This window comes from Cynocephalus volans, chromosome 6, assembly GCF_027409185.1.
Source record: "Cynocephalus volans isolate mCynVol1 chromosome 6, mCynVol1.pri, whole genome shotgun sequence".
Taxonomy (NCBI): Eukaryota; Metazoa; Chordata; class Mammalia; order Dermoptera; family Cynocephalidae; genus Cynocephalus; species Cynocephalus volans.
In genome coordinates, this window is record NC_084465.1 from 92,556,146 (window position 1) to 92,581,413 (window position 25,268).

Consider the following 25,268-nt stretch of genomic DNA (forward strand, 5'->3'; position numbering starts at 1 on the left):
TGCAAATTTGTTCTCCTAGTCTTTTAAAACATTATTTAAATGTATCCTTAAAATCTTTCTTTATAACAAATAATCACCACAATTCATCTTTCTTCTAAGCTATTAATTTCATTTCTTATGTTCATTGTAGCAAGAAGGAATCCATTTTTTCATTCTTTTAAACCTGGACATGTGTGTGAAAATTGAAATCTGATAGCAGCGTTTTAGATGAGGTTGACCAGTTAGCACCAAGAGACATTATTTTTCTAGTATTTTTACAGAGGGATAAGAATTGATTTTTTGTAAGATTAAAGTGGTGTTTAATTATTTTCTGCTTGAATATTTAGTGTCTTTATGTTTTGGTAATTTAGAAAATCAATGAGTTGGGAAGTTTCCATAAAACTTGTGATTCTTGTTAACAATTATCTGTCATATTTTTTTCAACACTTAAAAAACCACGAAAATAAGATTGAAACCTTAAAAATATTCTAAGTTCCTTATCATTTATTACTACTTGTATAGTATGGTGGTTTAGGTTTTGGGATCTGTAGTTGGGTCTTTGTGACTTTGGCCAAATATCTAAACTCTCTGTCTCTTTTTCCTCAATATTAAAGTGATGATAATAATAATAATACCTGCCTAATACAATGGTTTTGAAGATTAGATGAGATAATGTAGCATTTAGGAAAGTGTTTGGCTCATAGTAAAGTGTTCTGCAAGTGTGAGTTAATATCCTTATTATTGAAATGATAAATTCTTCTATTTACAAGTTGCCTTAAATGGTGGTTACGAAAGCTATTAGTAAGTAGAGGATTACATAAAATACTTAAAATAATAAAAGCTTTTGAAACACAGGAAGAGTAAAATTCAGTCTTTTATGGCATATTAGATGCATGTGAATAAGGTGGATTGGTATCATCACCTTTCATTTGTTCAGGAGAATGGGTAGGTATCAACTATACCAGCAAATAATAAAACCATCTATTTTATTCACTCAAATGCTAAACAGCTACTTTGGTTGTATAGATACATTATGGATAAATATAGATGCTTTTCCTAAAATACTGGGTAGTCCAATTGCTATAGAATAGAATTTAGGTAAAGGATTTTTGGTTTCTTTAGTAATTTAAGTTGTACATTGACCTGTTGGCCATATTTAAAATTATAGACTTTTACCTTCTTTGCTTTCCTAATTCTACTTTTTGGAATAGCTGTTAAGCAGCTCTGTGTTCAAATAATAAGCAGAACCAGGTGTAAGAGGCAGAAAGAATCATTCATATCCCACCTCTCCATACGATTAGAAAGCTCACCACCTAACCTTGTATTTTCCGTTTATTTGCTATTTTATTCTAGATGCCTAGCTTTGATATTGTGTTGCAACTTTTTATCTTTAGTATTGATTGGGTTTTCCCTCTTTTTTCCTACTCCGCTACCTCTTTTCCTTCTGGAACCAGTAGTTTAATGGTAAGTATTTAAATAAGATTTACAAAGTTTTTGACCTAGTGAGGATTTTTTTACCCTCACCTATCTTGGTGAAAACTTTGTAGAGTCCAGATGGTCTCTGTGGTTTCCCAGGTTTTCATTGTTGCCTTGTTTGTGTTTAGACTGATAAAACTTTAGTTATGAGATACTCCTGTCCTTGCATGCTATGTCAGATGGCATCCGTTGTGTGTGTTTCATAGTGATGCTTTTCTTGGAGCTTGCACTCTCCTTTTTCCCTTCTTTCTGCTGTTATTTTTGGGGGGAGAAAGGGTTGGGGTGGGAAGGAGAAAAGTCTTTCTCACATCTGCACTACTTTTATTTTTCCTACAGCATTTGGAGTCCTCCCAAATTTTGCCAGCTAGATGTCTGTAAGATGTTTGTTCTGTACACATTAAAAGCATAATTACTAGTATCTTTGTTTGAACGGAAGTATAGATTGAGTCCGAGACCATTAAATGATAGTGTTTTTATCCATTGACTCTTAACTCTGCTAAATTTCCCATCAAATTTTGTTATTTCTTGTTTCAGAGTCGAAGATATTTGTACCTTATAGTTGTAAAAGGTAGTAATATGTTTTTAGAATTTATCATAGCAATGTCTGTTTATACCATTGCTTCAAAACTTAAATGTTTAATTTAATGAAATTTGCATTTACCACCAAACTTAACATTTTATTTTTTAAATTTAGATTATGAAATATAATTCAATTGTTTAAAAGAATGAGGCTAGATTTAGAATATTAAAATTTAAACAGTAAACTTTGGGTAGGCACTTTTATAAAATTCTGCCATCAAAGAAAATGTCCTTAAAAATTTTTTTGTGAAATATACATTTAAAAAATGCATAAAATAGAAGAATACAGTTACAAAATGAATACCAGTGCAGCTGTCACCTATGTACACAAGTAGAACATTGCCAGCACCCCAGAAACACTCTCCTCTGTCTTTCTGATATAAAACCCTTTTCTTCCTTAGAGTAATCGTAATATTTACTTTTATGATAATTATTTCTTTGCTTTGTTTTGTTTTGTCATTTATATATGCATTTCTAAAGAATATGTTTAATTTTGTCAGATTGATACATATCAGTCATACTCTTATTTTGGTCTGTCTGCTTTTCCCCCAATATTATGTTTGTAAGATTCATTTATTTTGTATGTAGCTGTGGTTAATTTTCATCCCTCTAATAGTAAAGAGTGTATAGTATTCAGTTCTATGAATACACTGGAATTTATTTAACCATTCAGTTGTTTGGGTATTTGTTTCCATTTTGCTATTATGAATACTGCTGTTGTGACTATTAACATCTATTCTGGTGCATGTGTGCACAGATTTCTTTAGGACCGTCTTTGACCAGCAGCATTGTCCTTTGTCACCAGTGTGAACTTGTTAGAAATACAAATTCTTGGGCCCCACCCTCAGTCACAATCTCTGAGGATGAGTCCAGGAAACCAAAACAAGCTCTCCAGTTGAATCTTATGCACATTAAAATATGCCTGGAAGTGGAATTGCTGAATCATAGGTTATACCTTCAGCTTAATAGTTCTTAACAGTTTTCTACTGTGGCTGTATCAATTTTTACTTATACTGGTGGTGTTTGAGACTCTGTTTCTCTGTATCCATTGTAACAATTAGTATTGTGAAAGTTTTATTTTTTTAAATTAGATTTTGAATATTTTCTGAGTTCACTTTTAATTACAGTTGAATTTTGGCTTTTCAGATTTACTTGAAAAAATGGACTTCTTATGAGTACTTTCTAAAAATATTATTAGAAAAGTTTTCAAACATACTCAGAAGTAGAGAGGAATAGTATAGTGAGCTAATAAACTTACATCCCCATCATCTACATTCAACAGTGCATAATATTTTGCCATGTTTTCTTCATTTATCTCCTCTCTCTGATTTTAAGCCAAATCTCAGATATCTTGTCATTTATCCCTGTATACTTAAATGTGTGTATTTAAAATATGGACCATTTTTGTACATGATGATAAAAAGCAGTATCATATTAAAACATGGAAAAATTGTAAAATAATGACAAAGCAGAGTATATAAGCTATTATTTGGATGATATAAGTCGGAAGTTTTGAATTATATTATTAGTTTTATTTCAACATTCTGTGAATGCTTCTAATGTATTCAATTAGTCAAGTAATCATACTAAATGTTTGCTGTTTCACCAACAGAATCAGAAATTTAGGTTCCTTAAAGTGATTGTTTAACCCAGGTTTTGCTTTTAGGGATAAAATGTTCATAGTACTTAGAAATTTATTACTTCTCTGATAAAACTCAATGCTTGTAATGATGAAGTCCTAGTTAATGACATCAGAGTAGACATCTAAAGTAGACATTCTCTAGTCTTAGAAGCAACTCTTTGAATGCTCAGACAAAATCTTTCACATCTATCACTGGCTTCCTATTGAGTTGTGCTGAGTTCAGTATCCTGAATCAGAGCATCCATGTCTAAATTTCCAGCAGAATTAAGTACACAATCGATGTTTTGGAATAAATAAAGTAGTGAGTATTTTTTGAAGGGGTCTACTGTGTTAGTCACTGTTGGATAAAAATAAAAGTATAGGAAACTTTCAGAGTAGATGGGTTGGTGAAAATTAGATACTCTAATATTACATGTTAAGCAGTACAAAAAGGTGCTCAGTAATTTTTGGTGGTTTTTGCATTATAATGATTAAATGCTAAATTGTGCTGCTTAGGAAACTACATATATGCAGTATGTAATATGTGTTATAAAAAATGTGGATTAGGGGATGGAAGAGAAATGAGGCTGGATTTGGAAGGAACAGACAATACAAGGCTTTGTATAATGAATAAAAGTTTGTGCACATGTATATTAAACTGGGAGTGATAAGATCAGATTTGTGTTTTGAAGGTAACCTATAAGAACAGTTTGGGGGAGGGGGAGGAAGAGGGCAAGCGCAGATGTATATAGAGGTTACTGCAGTAGTCCAGTGAAAAATAATAATAGCTAGATTTCAGGTGGTGGTGGATGCCTAGAGAAGTGGTTGAATTTGACAGATACTCAGGAGGTAAGATCTACGAGATTGGTGATGCCTTGAGAATAAACAGGTGTGGCTGCAGGGAAGCAGTGATAATACTGGCCTGACTGGAATGTCATCATTATTCCTTAACCCTTTGGTAAACTAAATTTTTTAATCAAGTTCACTGGCAGCTTACAAATAGTTTTTGTCATAACCAAACTTTTTCAAAGGTGTTTTCCTAGTTCCTCCTTTTGAAACAGATATTCACACATTTTTTGTATAATTTTTAATGACAACTCCAGTGGTCAGCAAGCTTCCAGTGAAGGACCAGACAGTAAATATATTAGACTTTGCAGACCTTTTGATCTCTGTCGCCTCATTTTGTAATGCAAAGGAAGCCACAGACAATATATAAATGAATATGCGCGGCTGTGTTCCAATGAAACTTTATTAGTGGGCGCTGAAATTTTGAGTTTCCAGTAATTTTCACGTCACAAAATTTTGTTCTGTTTTTAAAGTTTTTTTTCAGCCATTAAAAAATGTAAAAATTGTTTTTGACTTAAGGGCTTTACAAAATCCAGCAATAGGCTGCATTTGGCCCATGGACCCATAGTTTGTTTACCAACCCTAGAATTACCCTAAGTGCAGTTTCTTTACAAGAAACTTTTAAGATAAGTAGTAAATAGGCTGTAAGATGTTAATTCCTTTCATTCCTAAGGAGTCATAAGTCCTTAAATCTATAATGCTGTATTTGATACTTCCATTTGTGAGTTTGGGGGACCCAAGAAACAATACACATATAAACAAAGAACTACAAGCAAACCCAGTACAGCTAGGGAAATATTTAATACAGAATGAATTCTCTGAAGAACAGTATCTTTAAGAAGGTAATTAACACATACCAATGAGCGGTAGTTTCCAGAGGTCAGCCCCTAGGGAAAGGATGTTGATAACTTTTGTCAGACTAAATACAAATTGTATGTCAAGAAAGTAGAATTGGGTTCCACTTTAATAAGGAGCAAGACTCATACTGAAGAGTTGGCATGCCTTCTGCTAAACTTGAAAACCGTTGTAGAACCAGCCCTTCAATTCTAAATCAAGTTTTGACATGATAAATCATGAGGATTAAATTACTGTGCATTGTATTAGGAAATATACAATACTGGCAACATTGAATCCAGTTATTTGAGTGTAAACAGTTGTGGGCAAAATTTTATCTATGTAAACAATACTGATTACAGTAAGGTGTCCAATTGCTACAATTAAATTTGATTTTAATCATGATACTAAACTGTTAATGTACTAGCCATCATTTGTCATTTGTAATCTGTTCATTTGTCATGGTGGCTGTAAAAAAAAAAAAAAAAAAAACTATTGACAATAACAAAATACTTTTAACCAAATATATTTAATATTTTAAAGTCCCAGTTACAAAAAGGAATTTTTAAAAATCCTTTCAAATTTGGTAGGTACATTTTGGATTTGAGTATATATCTAAAAACAGTTATTTGGTAAAGAATGTAATGTTTATGCTAAATATACATACTTGTGAATTACTACATATTAAGATTTGTTAATAAGAAATCTGTCTGAAAGAAAGTGAGCCGAGATGCTGGTACCATTCAAGCTTTATTAATGAAAGAAATCTCCTGGGCTGTTCTCAAAATGGAGGACAGCCCAGGGCTGCCCTGAAAATGGGGGACAGCACCAGGTGTGGGGGGAGGGTAGAGCTTATATCCGTATGTTGGCACCAAGAGCTGGGTGATGTAATTCCGGGATGGGGATCGAGTTAGGTCATGGGAATGGAGAGTTCTGTGCATGCGGCATTTTCTCTAAAACCATGAGGCTTCTTATAAAAGAGAACAGGGGAGGGGAGGGGAGGAGAGGAGGTGGACGGTGCCATTTTGTACTTGGGCTTGTCTAAAATGGTGCTGGTTATGTTGCAGATCTATTACTGTGTACAACATCAAAACCAATTTTAAAAGAAAACAATAGGACATTTAATAATATTTTAAGAAGTGATATTCTGGGTACTATTTAAATTATGATTTTTTTGTTTTAATTATTAAAAGTTAAATTTGCTCTTCTCATTTCAAATTAGTACATTAATAACATGGGGGAGGTAAGGTAACTCACATAAGATACAACAAGGATGGAAGAAATATATATATATATATATATATTTTTTTTTTTTTTTAAAAAGATGACCGGTAAGGGGATCTCAACCCTTGGCTTGGTGTTGTCAGCACCACGCTCAGCCAGTGAGCAAACCGGCCATCCCTATATAGGATCCGAACTCGTGGCCTTGGTGTTATCAGCACCGCACTCTACCGAGTGAGCCACGGGCCGGCCCTGGAAGAAATATATTTTAAATCTAATTTCTAAAAGCTTAAAAAATGTAAATATTTTGCATACTATGTGCCTATTTATTATCTGTGGCCCAATATGTTTTTCTTTCAACCTTTTAAAAAAATTCCAACTAAAATATTTTTTTCTTTTTCTTTTTCGGACAGTGTTGAGTACAGTGAGAAGGGAAATGGTAAATGTAGAAGAGGGGATATATTATTTTTATTCTTTCCTGTGTTGTCTTATTTTCCCATCCATACATTAGTTCCCTTGTACTTCCTCTTGCTCTTTAAGCCTTCCCAATTGGATCTTAACTTTTGTCGTTTTGCTTCTTTGTTTTAAGTAGCTATTCTTGGAGATTCTTTTCTTTGTCCTTAATTCCATGTCAGTGAATTGGGGTCATTAAAGATTTTAAGATTTAGTTGATCAGGATGATTGATACAAGGTTATCTCCTTTAGAAACAGTGCACACTAAAAATTTTAGAATTTCATTAACAAGTCCTCTAAGAATGTAATGTACAGTTTCCCTTTTAATGTACAGTTTGCTCTTTTAAAAAAGCATATATTTTTATGATTGAGGGAGAATTTATATTACAATTGTTTATCAGAAGAATATGTGTGTGCCTCGTTTTGTTGTCTTCTCAGACCTCACATTCCTGGTTGAATGGAACATTAAACCATTTAAATGTATGTTTTATCTAAAACACCAATAGAAAGACATCAGCTATTGTCTACCAAATAAGTAGTACAAATTGACATTAAGAAAGTGACAAAACTTGGAATTTCTCTTCAGCCTTGTGATTTCCAACCCCATCTTCTCCTACTTGCTAGAAATTTTAAGTTTTTTTGTTGGTTTTGATTCAGGTTACATCGTGATAGTTGAAAGCATAATGAAATCTCCATGTTGTGTGTGTGTGTGTGTGTGTGAGAGAGAGAGTGTGAGAGAGAAAGAGAAACCTAGTGAGCTACACTTTTGAAATGTCATTTAGTTATGCAGAGCTGCCTTTGTTAATTTGAGCACTGAGGAGAGAACTGTGGAGAGAGAAGAAAAACCTCTCACATTATCTTCAAATTTGGGCAAGAGCCATACCAGCCACAAAAAAGCAAAAAAAAAAAAAAAAAAAAAAAAAAAAAAAACAAATTTGGGCAAGAGGAGGGACGTATAAGGAGGAGGACATATCTGTTCATTCAGTAAATATTTTATTGAGTACTCTGCTTTGGCATAGTGCTATAAAGTAAATCGTATCTTGATGTGAAACATGAATAAGATATTTTAAAAAATACTTTCTTAAGTGTTTGAGTTCAGCAGAAGTATTTAAAATATTTTATGTTTTTATTTGAAAGTTCTAAAGACATTTGATTGATAGTTTCATTAAGACTATAACTACGCCTGTAGCTCTTGAATACATTTTAAGTCTAATGAATTTGTTACCTGTTTATTACACACTAAAAGCAGTAATTTTGTTTACATTTTAAAGAGATTCAGTAGTTTCAGTAAAATTCAACTGAACCTTTAGTAAATAGTTTTTGGAATAGCTAAACATGATAAAACAACAAATATAAATATGATAGGAAAATATGTATATCTTATAATATGATAGTAATTATATATATCTTACAGACAAGACCTGAGATAATACAGGTGATAAACAATTATAATCCATGTAGGCTGTTTGCAAATTGATAACTCTGGTTCTGAAGCTCATTATCAGTCTTTGGTCATATGTTTTCTGCAACTGAAGGGAATTGGAAATGTGTATGTTGAGAAGAAAATTATTCTGGAACACTGAACTTAATTGAGAATTTTAGCTGTGGCTGATGCAGATTTTTCATAGTGTTTTGCTTTAAGCCAGTGAGTGTGAACAGTAACCCTAGTGATTAGGGTTTGTTGTAATGATTATGAAATCCATAGTTGTTTTAAACTTTTTTTCTCTTCATTTGACTTCTACAATATATGGATGCCACCTCTTAACCACCAGGGATATATATGTTCTAAGACCCCCAGAGGATGCCTGAAACTGAGTATTAGTACTGTATCCTATATACACTATGTATTTTCGTATACACACATACCTATGATAAAGATTTATTTTTAAATTAGTCACAGTAAGAGATTAACAGTAATAAAATAGAGTAGGTATAACAATATGCCAGCATCACTCCTCTTGTGCCTTGGGGACATAATGTAGTAAAAAGTAAGAGTTACTTGTGCACAAGCACTGCGATACAGCTGGTAACCCAGATGGCTACCAAGTCACTGTATTAGTCCTTTCTGTTGATAACAAAATACCCCAAATGGTGTACTTCGTAAAGAAATGAAATTTATTGCTTACAGTTTCAGAAGCTGGGAAGTCCAGAGTCTAAGGAATACATCTGATGGTGGTGACATGACCTCTCACATTGCAAGATGGTGGAAGCAGAGAAAGCAGAGAGAGAGCAGAGAGTAACTTCTTCATTCCCTCTCCTTTTAAAGCCCTCAGAATCATGCCCCTGACCTCCATCATTATTAATCAATTCACTAAGGCATGGTCCTACAATCTAATCTCCTCCCCAAAGCCCCTTCTTTTAATTACCATAATAGGATTACCCCACCCTAAACAGTTAACAGTGGGGATTAAGCCTCAATGAGGTGGGGGCGGGGGCATCCAAACTACAGCAGTCACTAACCGGAGGGGAGCATCTACAGAGTGGATGCACTGGACAAAGGGGTGATTCACGTCCTGGGCTGGATGGCATGAAATTTTATCACACTACATAGAAAGGTAAACAGTATAAAACTTATGAATTGTTTATTTCTGGAATTTAGCATTTAATATTTTCTGACCGTGGGTAACTGAAACCGGATAAGTGGGGACTATAATCTAAGGCCATGGCAAAAACTAACCTATTGCTCATTTGTTAACATAAGGCCCAGTAGGCTAGTGGGCGTTATACAGTTGTGTAGTGTCTTGGATGAGAAGTTGTGACTCAAAAGTGCATTTCTCCATCTAGTATATGAGTTGCCAGAACAAGTGCCATTGTTCCATCCTCCCTCCTCCCTGAGGTCCCCCACTGAGAGAAAATCCCCAGAGCAGAGTCTGTTGTTCTGTTTATGAAAATAGACTCTGTTATTGAAGCTCATGCTCAGTTCCAGAAGTGCCTTGTATGCATAGTCAAGTTTCTAAAATTGCCCCCAGAAATCCAGTAACTAAGTTACCCTTTGCGCTGAGGCATCTTCCTGTGGTGAGCTTGTTTCACATTAGTGAAGGATGAAAAGTGCTTAACCTCTCTGTGTACTATCTTTGGTTAATCTGTAAGGGTACAGATTTCACTTTTGTCCTCCCGAGTGGTGATGTGTGGCCATTTTGAGGTTCCCTGGTGGCAGAAGATTTTCAGTATATGAAGGTACTTCAAAAAGTTCATGGAACAATTCGTATTTTCTTTTAATTCCATTTTTCTGCGAACTTTTTGAAGTACCCTTGTATTAGATTTTACAAGGCCTATTTGTATTAGGTAATCACTGATTCCCGTAGATCCTTGTTCTGTTGTTGGCATACTTTCTTATATTATAAATTAAGTATTGCCACATGGATTTTATTTAATTGTCCATGGGAGCTGACTTGTCCCATACTACTGCAGTTTAAATTGACTTTTCTACCATTCTAAATGGTCATTTGGTTCTTCTGTTCCCTTTCAAACAAATTTAAAAGAAATTCTTATGTTGTTAGTTTTCCCAGGGAAATACCCATGTTGCTCAAGATGACCTTTATTTTCTAATAAAGCTGTGATTTTTCAGTATCAGAATTATTTTCTATACATAATATAGGGCACACACAAATTACAGCGAAAGGGAGGGGTTTTCTGTCAGTTGAGACTCACTATTAAGATCGTTTATAGTTATTCTAACCTATCAGATTTGCAGGTTATAAATACTTATCTAGACAATAAAAAAGCAAAAGTATAGAATGAGAAAGCTAATAGGATATTTTTGAGGGTGGGATGGGGAGATAAAAGAAGTTGATTGAAGGCTAGAAAATAATAAAAAGGGTATGAGTATTAAATAAGAAACAAACAAAATAGTAGGCATCTTTGCAGTGCTGTTTACAATTGTGAATATTCCAAACACATAAAATTAATCCGTGTTATTTTTGCATTTTGTGACTTAAACAATGGCTACAGTTTTTTTTCATTCGGATGGGGGGATGGGTTATTGAGTCTCAAATACTTAATTTCTCTGGATTTCTGAGTAATTTTTGCCAGTGTTCACAAGGAGTATCACCTCTCCTTGAAAATGGTCTCAAAATAGACCTTCTGTGGTGGTTGCATGGTTATATCATTTTTATGTACAAGGGTACTTCAGAAAGTTCATGGAAAGATTCGTATTCTCTGTTCTCTTTTTCCACAAACTTTTTGAAGTACCCTCATATATTGTCAGTTGTTAGTTTAATTGGCTGCAGATACGTATGAGAGGTCTGGTAAAGAGATGAGTGGATGAGTGGGCGGCAGAGTCTATTGATGAAAAAGTGTCCTGGTTCTGGCCCTACTGCTGACTAGTTTTATGACTTTTGGCAAGAACTTTTTACCTTACTGGGTTTTCTTATCTATAAGAGGAGATTAGAGTAGATGCTCCCTTAGGGCCCACTCACATTGTTATAAAGTTGAGTTTAAATGGTATGGGAGTAATTACAGTGGACATGGAGAAGTAGCTCTTTCTGGACAACACTGAAGGCACTGTTAGTTACATAGTGTAAAGCATTTAAAAATGTCTGATCACATAATTATTTTTTTTGTTGTTGTTTTCGTCAGGGACCAAAAGAGGGAAAATAAATTACTTTTTAAAAAAAACTACAGTATAAAGAAAACTTCAGGGTATATTTAAAGAATCCTGTAGGACAATTAATAGATCATTTCGGTGTGCTGATATATAACATGAAAAACACACTTCTTCGGATAGCTTTTTCTCATTCAGATATTTGAGCGCCTACTGTGTATTGTAATAGGTATATCAATTAATGGACTACAAAATAGATCACAGTTTTTAACCTAATATTGCTTCATTCATTTCCTCTTTTTGTTCTCATCAGAAATAGTTTTAAAAAGAGAATATATGAAAAAAGAATAAAATAAAAGTCACAAATGAGTAAATAGTAGAAAATAATGACTTTCTCTGATGAAATTAAAATATGGTCATGAAATAAACTAAGCTTTTCAGAAATGTCTGTTATGCAAATTGATATTTACTGAGGTTAGTTTTATGGGTTTATCAAGGATCGGTTTGGATGATTTATTAGAGAATTAGATATTTAGTCTGGTAAAATACTTGTTGAACAAAGTTAAAATGTATTCTGCTACCTTATTTTGGAATGTATTCTGTTATATTGTGTTACTGGAATATTTGCTCTCCTGCCATTTTAATTTTGTTAGCAATATTTTTGTCCCTTATTAAGTAACTGTCATTTATAAACAGAATAGGTTTCACTTACATGTGTTTCCCCTTTGGGACCTTGAGCATCTTTCCCCTGTAACACAAGTTTTATCTGTTAGAAAACCACAAGTTTTATCTGTTAGAAAACCACAATAGAAGATAGGTAATCTGCAGCTGATCCTGCCTGTGGTTATTCAGGTTAGTTAGATTGTGATTTCTGAAGAAATTTGCTGTAATGGATAATTCTGTATTTGCCAAAGTCTGAGCAGTTCCTAATAGCAAATGAGATAAATCTTTCCTCTCATTTAGACCCCACACCTTTTGTTGTGCATTATGTATTACATACTGGTATTTGCTTATGGAAGTTGATTTATTTACCTTTCTTTTTATTAGCATGTTTAAAACAGTTTTATCTTTAAACTGAATCTGGAAAAAAAAAATTGAATGCATTTTTGCAAGCAGTGCTTTAGGGGTCTACTAATTGTAGTTATAATTACCAGTAATTAGAATTTCCTAATCTGCCTTTAATTGTGCTACTCTTGCCTCTGTAGAACTCAGGCCAACTATATAATTCATTTATGCAGATCTGCATAGGAGAAATTTAGATGATGTATCAAATGAATATTATCAATAAAAGCAGGACAGAGAATAGGACAGAATGACACTTTGGATTTGAGTTCTTAAAAAGGTTTCATTGAGATGGTGGGACTTGATCTGGGCTTGCAGGGATGGGAGTAGATTTTTAATAAAAGAAAAGGCATATTGGCTTAAGAGCAAAAGCATAGACGTGTAATGGGTATGTTCTATTAGAGGGAAAGGATTATAAATGGCTACACAAATTTGTATTAGGATAATAGTGGGAGATAATGTGCAAAGCCTGCTGTAGGGAATGATGGTATGTGTGTGCAGTAATGCAAAAGAGGATCAGGAGCCAGGATCCTGTGGCAGAAAGCTTGAAAGCTTAGGAATGAGAAGATCTGAGTTGTCACTTTTGATTTCTTTCCAGCTAGACCTGTATTCTCTTTAAGTGAGCAGTTTAAACCAAGAGAGTCTGTAGGCTTCTTTTGCTTAATATTCTTTAGTTCCATTATTGAATATAGGAAATGGCAGCTACTGTTTTGTATTACCTGAGGACTTTTGTATTACCTGGTATAGCAAATGGAGGTTATCTGCTGTAAAAATCTCCTGAACACATTCCTCTGTCATTGATTCATTCCATTGTTTGTTATATTCAGTGCATGTATATATTTAGGGAAGATTTAAGCCTATTGATAATTTTTTCTATAAATTACTTAAATCAGTCAATTAAATTACCTAATTGAGATCAGATGGAATAGAGCTTGTTTTAGGGACAGTAACAAAGGAATAGTTTTGGCTTTTGGGAAACTTGGAATGCCAGCTTTGGGTAGAGAACTTTGATAACTAGTGGGGATAATAGGAGGTTGATGATGTCTAGGGATGGTATGGAATATTTGGATTATTATAAAGGTTAAAATAGATGAGTCCAAAGGTCTGTCAAGGGCTGGCCAGTTAGCTCACTTGCTTACAGTGTGGTGCTGATAACACCAAGGACCAGGGTTCAGATCCCCTTACCGGTCAGCCACCAAAAAAAAAAGTCTGGCATATCTATTTTATCTCCACAGCAGCCAGTGTAATATAGCGTCTGGTTATCTTCCTGTTTTTCTTTCTAGCCTCTGGTAGTGGTTTGAGAGGACAGGTTCTTCAGTGTGAACTCTTTCTGGTCTCTTTTTTTGTTTACAGCTATCCAGAGCTTTCATAACTGAGCAAGTTGCATTTAAATGACTTGTTTGTAGTTGAGAATGATGATTTGATATGTAAATTTCATGATAGGGCCTGGTATTTCCATCTTCTATCATCCCCAACAGATTCTGACAGATAGTGGAAGCAATTTTTCTACCATCAAAAACCCAACAATCTCACCTTAATTTTTCTTGCTGATAGGTGTCTTCACCAGACTCAGGTTTAGGATCAATCCCTTTTTTGTTTGTGGTTGGTTTCTAGGAGGAAACAAGATACAGTGACTGAGTAAAAAGTAGGGTTGGGCCACTGGAGATGTAGAGAATCTTTTTTGCCTTAGTCATCAACAGTGCAAAAGCACTTGGTATTCACTTTACTGGTGATGATTGTATTTATTTTACTATATAAAGTAACTTTGATACAGCATATATGTCTCACTGAGTTGTTACAGGAAATTTTCCTTTAGTCCGTGAGAGTCTGGATGTTATTGTTAAAGAATGTCATTTTAGAACTACTGTTTTAAGAATTTACAGAGAATATGTGAATTGTCTGAAAATTTTAAAAGGGAAAATTTCAATAAATGGCAGTCACTGTTTACTGAATACCTACTGTATCTCAGGCACTTTATATATGAGGGTATTTCAAAAAGTTCATAGAAAAATAGAATTAAAAGATAATACAGATCTTCACATGAACTTTTTGAAGTACCCTTGTACATTATAATCTTTAATCCTCACAGATTGCGAGTGTATAAGTAGTATTATCAACGTTTTACAGAGAAGAAGTCAGTCCTGGAGGGCTTAAGTACCTTTGGCAGGTCACATAGCTTGTATGTAGTAGAACTGGGATTTGTACCCAGGTCTTTCAGGCTTCAAAGTCCATATTTTCACTAGACTGTTAAGTTTGATAGGGAGATAGACATGTAAATAAGTAATTGCTATGGTACATGCTGCATTGCAGTATTGGAAGTATTGTTAAAGTACAGAAGAAATACAAACGGAGGGAATGATTAAGTTTGTTTTGGGGTAGAGCATTTAGAGAAAGATTTCCTGGAGAAGGGTGACAGCTTAGCAGGATCGTGGTGACAAACCTAAGAGTTCTTTAGGGTAGAAGAGAGGGATTAATGACATTGGTATTTCATTATCTCTATACATGTTTTTTCCTCTATTTAACAAGGGCAGGGTGATATGGCTCATCTCTACTATTCTCTTCATTGCAGTGTCCTTGACCTTTTATATACCAACCTGATCATGTTGTTCCCATCACAGTTTTTGTTAGTTTGATCATTTGTAATATTTTCATACTATTTTGTAGAGATAGTTCCTACATACTGTTTTATAGACATAATTCCTACAGTTTTATGTTTATTTCTGCAATTTAATAGAATCATGCGTGTGTGTTCTACCAGTACAAATTATATATGTGTGTGTATTTATATATTTTTTTATTTAACCACAACTTGTCCATTCTTGAATTCTCTTCTCTGTTTTGATATCATCTCTTGGTTTGGGTCCTGAGTCTTTGAATATTTGAGGATGTAAATTTCTTGAGTCCCATTTTTTTCCTTCTAAAAATTATGAAGGACCTCCAACTCCCACCCTAAATGTGTCCCAAGTAATATCTCTATATTATTCTACCTATTATCTATTATCTATATGTTATCTATTTATTATTATGGATAAATCTGAGATTTTTCTCCCTCTCTCCCTTCCTTTCACCCTTCATCCATCTCTCCTTTCCTACCTTCATTCCACCCATCCTCCCTCCCTCCTTTTCTTCTTTCCTTCTGCTCTTTACTCTCCTCTTCCAACCTAGACTGATAGCTTCTAGACCTCCTACACGGTTATTATCCAAGGACTTCCTTTCACCCCCCTCCTATGAGGGATCTATTTGCTCTCTTGTTTTAGTGGAATACATGCTCTAGAACTTTATTGAAAGTGTACATAGGAGGTAAAGTTTTTGATGCCATGCCTATCTGGGGAAAAAATGTGTTTATCAATCAAGTGTGAATATATTGTAGTTTGGGAATGTAGTCTAAGTGAAATGAATTTTCTTTCAGAATTTTGAAGTTATTGCTTCATTTGTCCTCTGGTTTCAGGTATTGCTGTTGAGAAGACCAATGCCATTCTTATTCTGTAAAACAGTTGAACCTAGACTGTCCACAAATATTAATATCATGGAACACAAAAAATTTTTAAAGCCCAGGAAAGTGTTCTAGATATTTTATCTTGATCTTTTTTCTTCTGGGAAATTTTAGACTTTGTTCTTTATTCCTAATGCTCTGTTATTTCATAATAATGTGCCTTGGGATGGCTATTTATTTTCATTTCTTTCATTTACATTTTTTCAGTTGATAAACTCATGAACTTCAGTTTGGGAAAATATGTTATATTGTGTCTTTGATAGTTTTTCCTCTTTTCTCAATTCCATGTTTATTGGTTGGATGTTATACCACTTGGATTGATCTTCTGATTTTATTATCTATTCTACTATCTGACTTTTGGTTCTACTTCCTGGGAGATTGAAAAAGCTGTGTTGGTTAGTGATTAAGGACTTAGGCTCTGGAATCAGAAGACCTGTCTGAATTCTGGTGTTGCCAATTTCTAGCTGCGTGACCTTATACAAGTTACTTACCCTTTCTGTTTTTCATCTGTAAAATATCAGTACCTAATTCAAAGAATGTAGGGATAAATGAGTTAAATTTAGCCAAGTGCTTAGGTAATTTTCTAATGCATAGTAAATGTTAATTATTATTAGTTGGCATTATTACCTCAGGTTAATATTCTAGTTGTCTATTTGAATTTTTAATCTATCAGATTTTTAATTTTTAGGAACTTACTTTTGGTTCTCTATTTTATAGCCCCCTGTTCTTGTGTCATAGATGCAACATCATCTTAAATCATTGGGATAATTGAGGAAATTTGGGAAAAGCCTCTAACATATAAGATGGAAATGAAAACAAATAATTAGAAACAAATAATTCCCAAATAAATGTTTTTTATAATTAATTTAAGATGGGGGATGGCAATGTTGAAGTTTTCTTCTGCTTTCTGCATTGACTTTTATCATAGTTCTGCTGCCTGTCTCATATGTTGGAGGCTTTTCCCCGCAAAAGCCTCATAATTTGGTTCAAATTACGTTCGGCAGGAATACGTGTAGGTATCATGCCTTCAGTGTATCACGTCAGGGAGTACATGATGTCAGATTGCCCTTTTGTTTGTTTCGTTTGAGGTGATATCAGCCAGTTTGTCCATTGTAGAAGTGCCTTTTCTCTTTGTTAGTTAAGTGATCTTGGGTTGATAGTTTCTGAATGTGTAATTGTCTATATGTACTTTTGCATTCTGAGGAGTACTAGTTTGTTTTCATGGGGAATGATACTTAAAAACCTAAGATCTGGAGCCTGGGTCTTCTTATTTCTACTGGGTATCATTGCTCCTGGGCCCTTTCAGTAGACAAAGCTAAGAAGTGTGTGTGTATTTTTCTTTGTGATTATCAATTTGATACATAACAAGGTTCATTTGTTTCTGCTTACATTTGGTTTTAGGTAGGGATTGATTTTCCACTAATTTTTGTTTTGTTTTTATTTTTGAATATGTAAATTGTTAACATTGTTCAGAAGTCAAAAGCTTTATTAAAATCTTCCTTATGTCTTTCACCACATTCTTGCCACTTGTAGATAAGATGTGTGTAAACCCTAGCTTTAAGTTTATCCTTCCTGTTTTTCTTTTTGCAGATATATGCATACACATTCATTCTCATTTTCTTTCTTGCACTGTAGCTAGCATAGCATATGTATTCCTTTGAACACTGCTTTTTTTTTTTTTTTCCACTTAATGTGACCTGGATATCATTCCATACCAGTTTATAGAGATCTTCCTTATTTCTTTTTTACACCTGCATGGTACTCCATTGTGTTGATGTACCATGGTTTATTAACCAAATCTCTTAAGTGTGATCACTTAAATTGTTTGCAATGTTGTGCTGTTTCAGATAGTGCCTACAGTAAATTGCTTTGCATGTGGGTTTTTGTGCTTTTTTTTTTTTTTTTTTTTTTTTTTGGTATTGTTGGGGACATACCTTCAGGGTGAGTTCCTACAGCCGGATTAGAAGAGAAACACAAACTCATATGTACGTTTGTTAGGTATTGCCAAATTACCCTTCCATAGAGATTGTATAATTTTGCAATCCTGCCAGCAGTGTATGAAAGTGGTTATTTATTTACAGCCTCACCAAGAATGTGTGGTTAAGATTTTGAGTTTTTGCCCATCTTGGATGGGAAATAGTATCTCAGCGTAGAGATAAAGTAGAGCCTAAGGAGAGAAAACAGTCTGTACGAAGAACCACCTGAATTTCTAGTTACAGTGAATTAAACAGATGTTTCTCCTCCCTCCTCAGCCCGTTAAAACAAGAATAAAGAAATATGAAGAACTTGAGGAAAGTGCTTCTTTTATTCAAACACTGTGCAGTTTTTTATTTATTTAACAGTTATTTGCATATCTCTTTTTTTTTCTTGGTGTAATGTCTGTTTAGAACGTGTGCCCATTTTTCTAACAGTATTTGGTTTTATTTTCCTCAATTTTAAGAGTTCTTTATACTGTATAAGGATATTATCCTTTTCTTTTTGATATATTGCAAATATTTGTCATTTGTGCTTTGAATTTGCTTCTGGTGTTTTACTACGATACATTTTTTGTTTTATTGCATAATGCTTAAGAGAGAGGCCCAGAAAGCTGATTAGAAGCTTTATGTGCAAGGCTAGGGCTTATCATTAGGCAAGGATCTTGATGTTTCATTTTGTGGAACCTTTTGATTTAAGAGAAGAATCTACCAATTTTTTTAATGGTAGAGGTGGTGACTGAGGAGAAAGATCATTTTCAGTACTTATTTATTCCCATTCATTTTTTTTCCTGCTCATTGCTGTGCCTGGTGGTCTCAATTCTGAATCTTTTGTTCTTTTTTACAGAGTAAACCTCTATTCTCCTGCTGTAGTGGTACGGTAGTTGCTTGGCTGTATGTCGTTAGCCAAGTTGTCATTACTTTAACTAATCTAAAATAAAACTATAAAAAACAGAAAAAATAAAATGAAAATATAAAAAACTGTAATCTCCAAAGACTGAGTACATCAAATACAGTGAAATTGGGGACCTGGGGGTCTGTTTCATGCATCACTGTTGTCTTGGGAGGTCATGAAGCTGCAGATTCCTGAGCCCTTTGAGAATTACATAGTGAGGATTGGCTTACTTCTGCAGGCACTTAAGATGTCTACTTTCTCAGTCCTGTCAGTTCCTTCATCTGTTTTCTTATCTTTCATTTGGTGCTAACTCCTCTTAAGTTCTTCTTTATCTCATTTTAATTTTATCTTATTTATTCTCATTTTAGTAGGTATTGGGTGATGGAAAGAGAAACAGATGTGTTTAATTTACCGTATTTAACTAGAAATCCAGGAGATTCTTTGTACAGACTGTTTTTACTCTTTAGACTCTATTTTGTGGGTGGTTGGATGGCTCTCAGTGCAGCTTTTTAGGTTCACAGTATTGTACTTTTGTTTGATTTAGGGATTGTGTGCCAGTACCCAGAAGATTCTGATCTGTAGCTGCAAAATTGGTTGCTTCTTGCTCTCTTTTATGTTTTGTTTAACTTCAAGGAAGCAAGTTGTTAAAATTCCAAGGAAAAGATTTGTTAGTTGGTCCTTGAAATGTGGTTGCTGCTTTAAGATCTCTGTTTTCACTCTGTTTGATTAAATTTCACTGTATTTGATGTAGTCAGTATTTGGCGATTATAATTTTTTATATTTTCATTTTATGTATTTTTTCCATTTTTTATATAGTTTCATTTTAGATTAGTTCTTTTACTTTTTTTTATTTTGGTGGTTTTCAAGAAGTTGAAGTAAACATACTTTTATTCTTTAATATAGTTTGAAAAATAGAGTTCAGAGTCATACTTTATTTAGGAAATTGAACTCTTGGATACGTAGCCATGCCAAAACCCTTTCCCCAGTCCTTTTAAGTTCTTTGTGAAGTAGGTATGATTCTAGTCTGACTCATTTGGTTGCAGTGACTTTCACGTCATGATGAAAGGAGGACAGTCCCTGTAAGAACACACATGTACTGGAACTAGAGAGCTGCCACCATGTCTCTTTCACCCCCTTCTTATTAGTTGTTCTCTCTCTCAGTGATTCTGCTTCTCTCTATACATCTGCTCTAAGATTTCCATGTGGACCACTTTCCTGTGCTTGCCTATTGTTTCTGTCACACCTGAGCCATCACAGACACTCCATTTTCATGTTCAGCTCTTTACTGCTTGGCCAATGTTCTTTTTTGTTCCCAACTGTAAATTAATTGGAATCAGGTGTCCAGCACTGCTCAAGCAGTTTAGGGATGCGGTGGGGAGGGAGCAGTAGGGATGGGGGCATAGGCAGTTTCCCTCGATAAGTGAGGGAGCAGGATAGAACTGAGTATATAAAATAGTCTCTCCTTTAGTATGCCAGTTTATTTTTAATGGAGTACTTCGGGCAAATGCTTAGTAGTGCAGATTGAATATTGTAGGAAACTAGCTAATATTTAAATCTCAAAGTTGACTGCAAAAACCTGCCCTGGTTTAATGGTATTTTTTATTCGTATTATGACTTTAGTAGCATTTTATGGCAGAAAGACCACTGAAGTAAAAGTCAGGAATGTTAAGGCCTGTTTTTGCTGTTCTGAAAGGCTTCACATCTCTCATGACATAATTTTTTTAAAGATTGGCGGGGTAGAATAGTTTCTAAGATACTATCTAGCTATAAAACCTGCAACTCAGTGTACTATACCAGCCTGGGAAAGGTAATTTCCACAAGTGTAGTCAGAATGCAAAGGTATTATAAGATGAAATCATAAGTACAGGTCAATGTAAAAATTAGAAACAATGACTGGACCAGCACAATTAAAAAGAGATATGGGAGTTTTGTAGTGGAGCACATTCTCCTTATTTGAACTTATTTTATTTGAAGATAGGATGATCTTTATAAACTTATTTAAGTCAGATATTTAGTCACAGACTCTTTTCTCAACTTGGGTTGCACATAGGTAGTGTAATACATTAATGTAAATATAACATTGAAGTTTGAAATGTTTTTGGTCTTTCATGCTTTTTAAAAACCATGGTTGGATATTCACAATAGTTAAGTAACTTGGGTTTCTTTTACTTTTTAGGATTTAAGTGCCCCATATGCTCAAAATTCGTACCCTCAGATGAAATGGATTTGCATCTGGTGATGTGTCTAACAAAGCCAAGAATAACCTATAATGGTAAGTCCAGTGCTTTAACATAATATTTTGAATTAGAATTGCCTTACGTTTTATAAATTTTGCATTTCAAGTAAAATTTAAAAAGCAGGGAAGGACCTTGTTTTCTATCTTTACTAGGCCATTAAAGCAGCGGTTCTCAAACTTTTTGGTCTGAGGACCCCTTTACACTTTTTTTTTTGTCTTTTTTTTTTTGTGACCGGTAAGGGGACTGCAACCCTTGGCTTGGTGTCGCCTGCACCGCGCTCAGCCAGTGAGCGCACCGGCTATTCCTATATAGGATCCGAACCCATGGCGGGAGCGCCGCTGCGCTCCCAAGCGCCTCCCCCTCCTGAGTGTGCCACGGGGCCGGCTCCCCTTTACCACTTTTAAAAAATTATTGAGGACTTCAGAGAGTTTTTGTCTATGTGGGCTATATTTATTATTTGTCATATTAGAAATTAAAACTGGGAATCAAAACTTTTGTGTTTATTCATTTAAACAAGATAAATATAATTGTGTTGACATAACTTTTAAATGAAAAATAAGTAAATTTTCTAAGACAAGAATATTTAGTGACAAGAGTGGCATTGTTTTATATTTTTGCAGACTTTTTTTGAGAATTTAAGGAAGTAGCTTTATTTTTTTAAAATTGAGTAACTTTCTGTAAGCTCTGTGCTCTCCACATGTTATTGCATGTATCCATCAATTTTTTTTAACATGCACCCTCATTTATTTATAATTACATTCATAAACTGACATACTAAAATTATGTATATTATAAAACATTTAAAATAGAAATATTAATATGAACTAAGGATGACAAACTTAAAAATAATTTTTGTTTTATTTATTAATCATATTTACATTGTTTTGCTCTTATTAGAAATATCAGTCATCTTTTGCGAGTTGACTATGCTTCACCTTTTTTTTTTTAATTGTAAAATTTTTTTATCCTACATATTTATAGGATACAGAGTGACATTACTATATATGTATAAAATGTGTGATGTTCAAATCAGGGCCATTAGCCTGTCCATCACTGTAAACATTTATTATTTCTTTATGTTGAGAACATTTGAACTCCTCTCTTCTAGTCATTTGAAAATATATAATAAATTGTTTTTAATTATAGACAACTAGCACTACTATAGAACACTAGAACTTATTCTTCCTATCTAGCGGTAAGTTTGTATCCGTTAACTAACCTCCTCCCCATCCCCCTGTATTTTTGCAAACTTTTCAATATCTGGCTTGATGACAAAGAATTCTTACATCTGCTTCTGCATTCAATTTGTTGTGTATGTCATGCTGTGTGTCCTCTGGAAAACTCTACTGTTATACTGGAGAGAATGGGAATGAAAAAGGCAAATAATGTCTGAGTGTTGTTATGAAGATAGTTTTTGCCTTATTAAACTAAAAGAATCTCAAAGATTTCCCCACGTCTCTTACTCCACAAGATTCTTTGGTCCACACTTTGAGAATTGCTGCATTGAAATAAAATCTTTTAGGTCAGTTCTAAGTAAAAAGTAATGTTTGTAATGGCCATTTTCCAGAGTAAAGCATGTATGGTTGAAATTGCAACTTTTTTCATTGTTGCTTAAGTATATAGTAAATGAAAGGTACGTATTTAGAAGTGGAAGAGATGAAAGTTTATTCAATAAATATAGTAAATAGATGGAGAAAAGAAAGGCATGAAGAGGACCTCCTGCCCGGTGCGGCCCGTCATGAAGTGGCGCTAAAGAGCCACCGCCGCAGCACCCTGGGCCACGTCGATGACTACTGCAAACTGTGGCTCCCACGACGAGCTCGACTTCAAACTCATCTTTGGTGAGGACGGGGCGCCGGCGCTGGCGCCACCACCGCCCCCAGGCTCGAGGCCTGCAATTTTCCTGGGTACCACCTCCTCACCCGGCAGTGGCAGCGGCGGCCCCTCCTCACCCGAACATCAGGGCCCTCCAGACCCAGGCGCCCCAACAATATCCCCTCAAGCCAAAGCCCCAGGACCCCAAGGACTGCATTTGCACACCCTCCCACCCAACTCCTCCTTGGGACCTGACCTGACTGAAGGACATTTACCAGCCAACTGCTCCCACCAACTTGCCCTAAGAGAGCCGGTCTGCCTGCTGTGTTCATCAGACTGCCCAGTGGAACAGAAGATACTCTGCTCATTTCATCTGATCTGTGGACTGTGAAACCCCCTGCCACAATGAATAAACGTCAAAGAAAAGATACCAAAAATACGAAAAATCAAGAAAGTACACCACCAAAAGATAATAAATCTCAAGCTCTAGATCCTATAGAACAAGAAGCCCTTGAAATGACTGACAAGGAATTTCAAGTGATAATTCTAAGGAAACTGAATGAGATACAAGAAAACTCAGCTAGACATCATGATGAAACAAGGAAAAGTATACAGGACCTGAAAAAGGAAATGTACAAGGAAATCAATGTCCTGAAAAAAAATGTAGCAGAACTTGCTGAACTGAAGAAGTTATTCAGCGAAATAAAAAGCACAACGGAGAGTTTAACCAGCAGGCTTGTTGAAGTTGAAGAGAGAACCTCTGAACTTGAAGATGGGCTGTTTGAAATAACACAAGCAGACAAAAAAAAAAGAAAAAAGAATCAAAGGCATCGAAGAAAATCTGAGAGAGATATCAGACAACCTTAAGTGCTCAAATATCCGAGTCATGGGTATTCCAGAAGGGGAGGAAAAAGGAGATTGCATTGAAAACATATTCAACGAAATAGTGGCAGAAAACTTCCCAGGTATAGGAAAAATCACAGATCTTCAGATCCAGGAAGCTCAACGATCTCCAAACATATTCAACCCAAAAAGGTCTTCTCCTAGACGTGTTTTAGTCAAATTGGCAAAACCCAAAGACAAAGAGAGAGGGCTGAGCCTGTGGCGCACTCGGTAGTGTGCTGCGCTAGCAGTGCGGCGACGCTCCCGCCGCCGCGGGTTCGGATCCTATATAAGCATGACCGGTGCACTCCCTGGCTGAGCGCCGGTCACGGAAAAAAAATAAAAAAATTTAAAAAAAAAAAAGACAAAGAGAGAATCTTAAAAGCTGCAAGAGAGAAGTGTCAAATCACCTATAAGGGAGCCCCAGTCAGGCTAACATCAGACTTTTCATCACAAACCCTAAAAGCCAGAAAGGAATGGGATGATATATTCAAAATCCCAAAAGACAGAGATTGTCAGCCAAGAATACTCTACCCTGCAAGGCTATCCTTCCGAAATGAAGGGCAAATAGTATATTTCTCAGACAAACAAAAACTGCGGGAGTTCACTACCACACGACCACCCTTATAAGAAATTCTCAAGGGAGTACTGGGTTTGGTTCCTGAAAAATAACTACCACTGCCATAAAAACCCAAGAAAAATCTAAACCCACTAGTATAATAAAAATGGCATTCATGAAGAGAAAACAAACAAACAAAAAGGCTATGTACAACCTAAGGAACCAACAAACACAAAAGAAACAGTAAATCAGAAAGCAAGGAACAAAAGACACCTAAGACAACCAAACAGCAATCAATAAAATGCTAGGAATAAATCAACACTTTTCATTAATAACTCTTAATGTAAAAGGCTTAAATTGCCCAATCAAAAGACACAGACTGGCTGACTGGATTAGAAAGGAGGACCCAACTATATGCTGCCTTCAAGAGACCCACCTCACCCATAAAGACTCACATAGACTAAGAGTGAAAGGATGGAAAAAGATTTACCAGGCAAACAGAAAAGAAAAGCGAGCTGGAGTAGCTATTCTTATATCTGACAAAGTAGACTTTAAACTAAAAACCATAAAAAGAGACAATGAGGGACACTACATAATGATAAAAGGACTGATCCATCAAGAAGACATAACAATCATAAATATGTATGCACCCAATGTTGGAGCAGCCAGATTTATAAAACACACTCTATTAGACCTAAAGAAGGAAATAGACACCAATACCATAATATCAGGGGACCTGAACACCCCACTGTCAATATTAGACAGATCATCTAGGCAAAGAATCAGCAGAGAAACACAAG

At 34.9% G+C, this 25,268-nt stretch overlaps 1 protein-coding gene across 2 annotated transcripts in view; it reads left to right on the forward strand.

Moving 5' to 3' along the window:
• Positions 1 to 25,268, forward strand: part of ZNRF2 (zinc and ring finger 2) — an 88,320-nt gene that overhangs the window by 25,454 nt on the left and 37,598 nt on the right. For both annotated transcript variants that reach the window (XM_063099888.1, XM_063099889.1), the window contains exon 2: positions 21,152 to 21,247. In XM_063099888.1, coding sequence (XP_062955958.1) covers positions 21,152 to 21,247 — 96 coding nt within the window. The remainder of the gene's footprint in view (positions 1 to 21,151; positions 21,248 to 25,268) is intronic.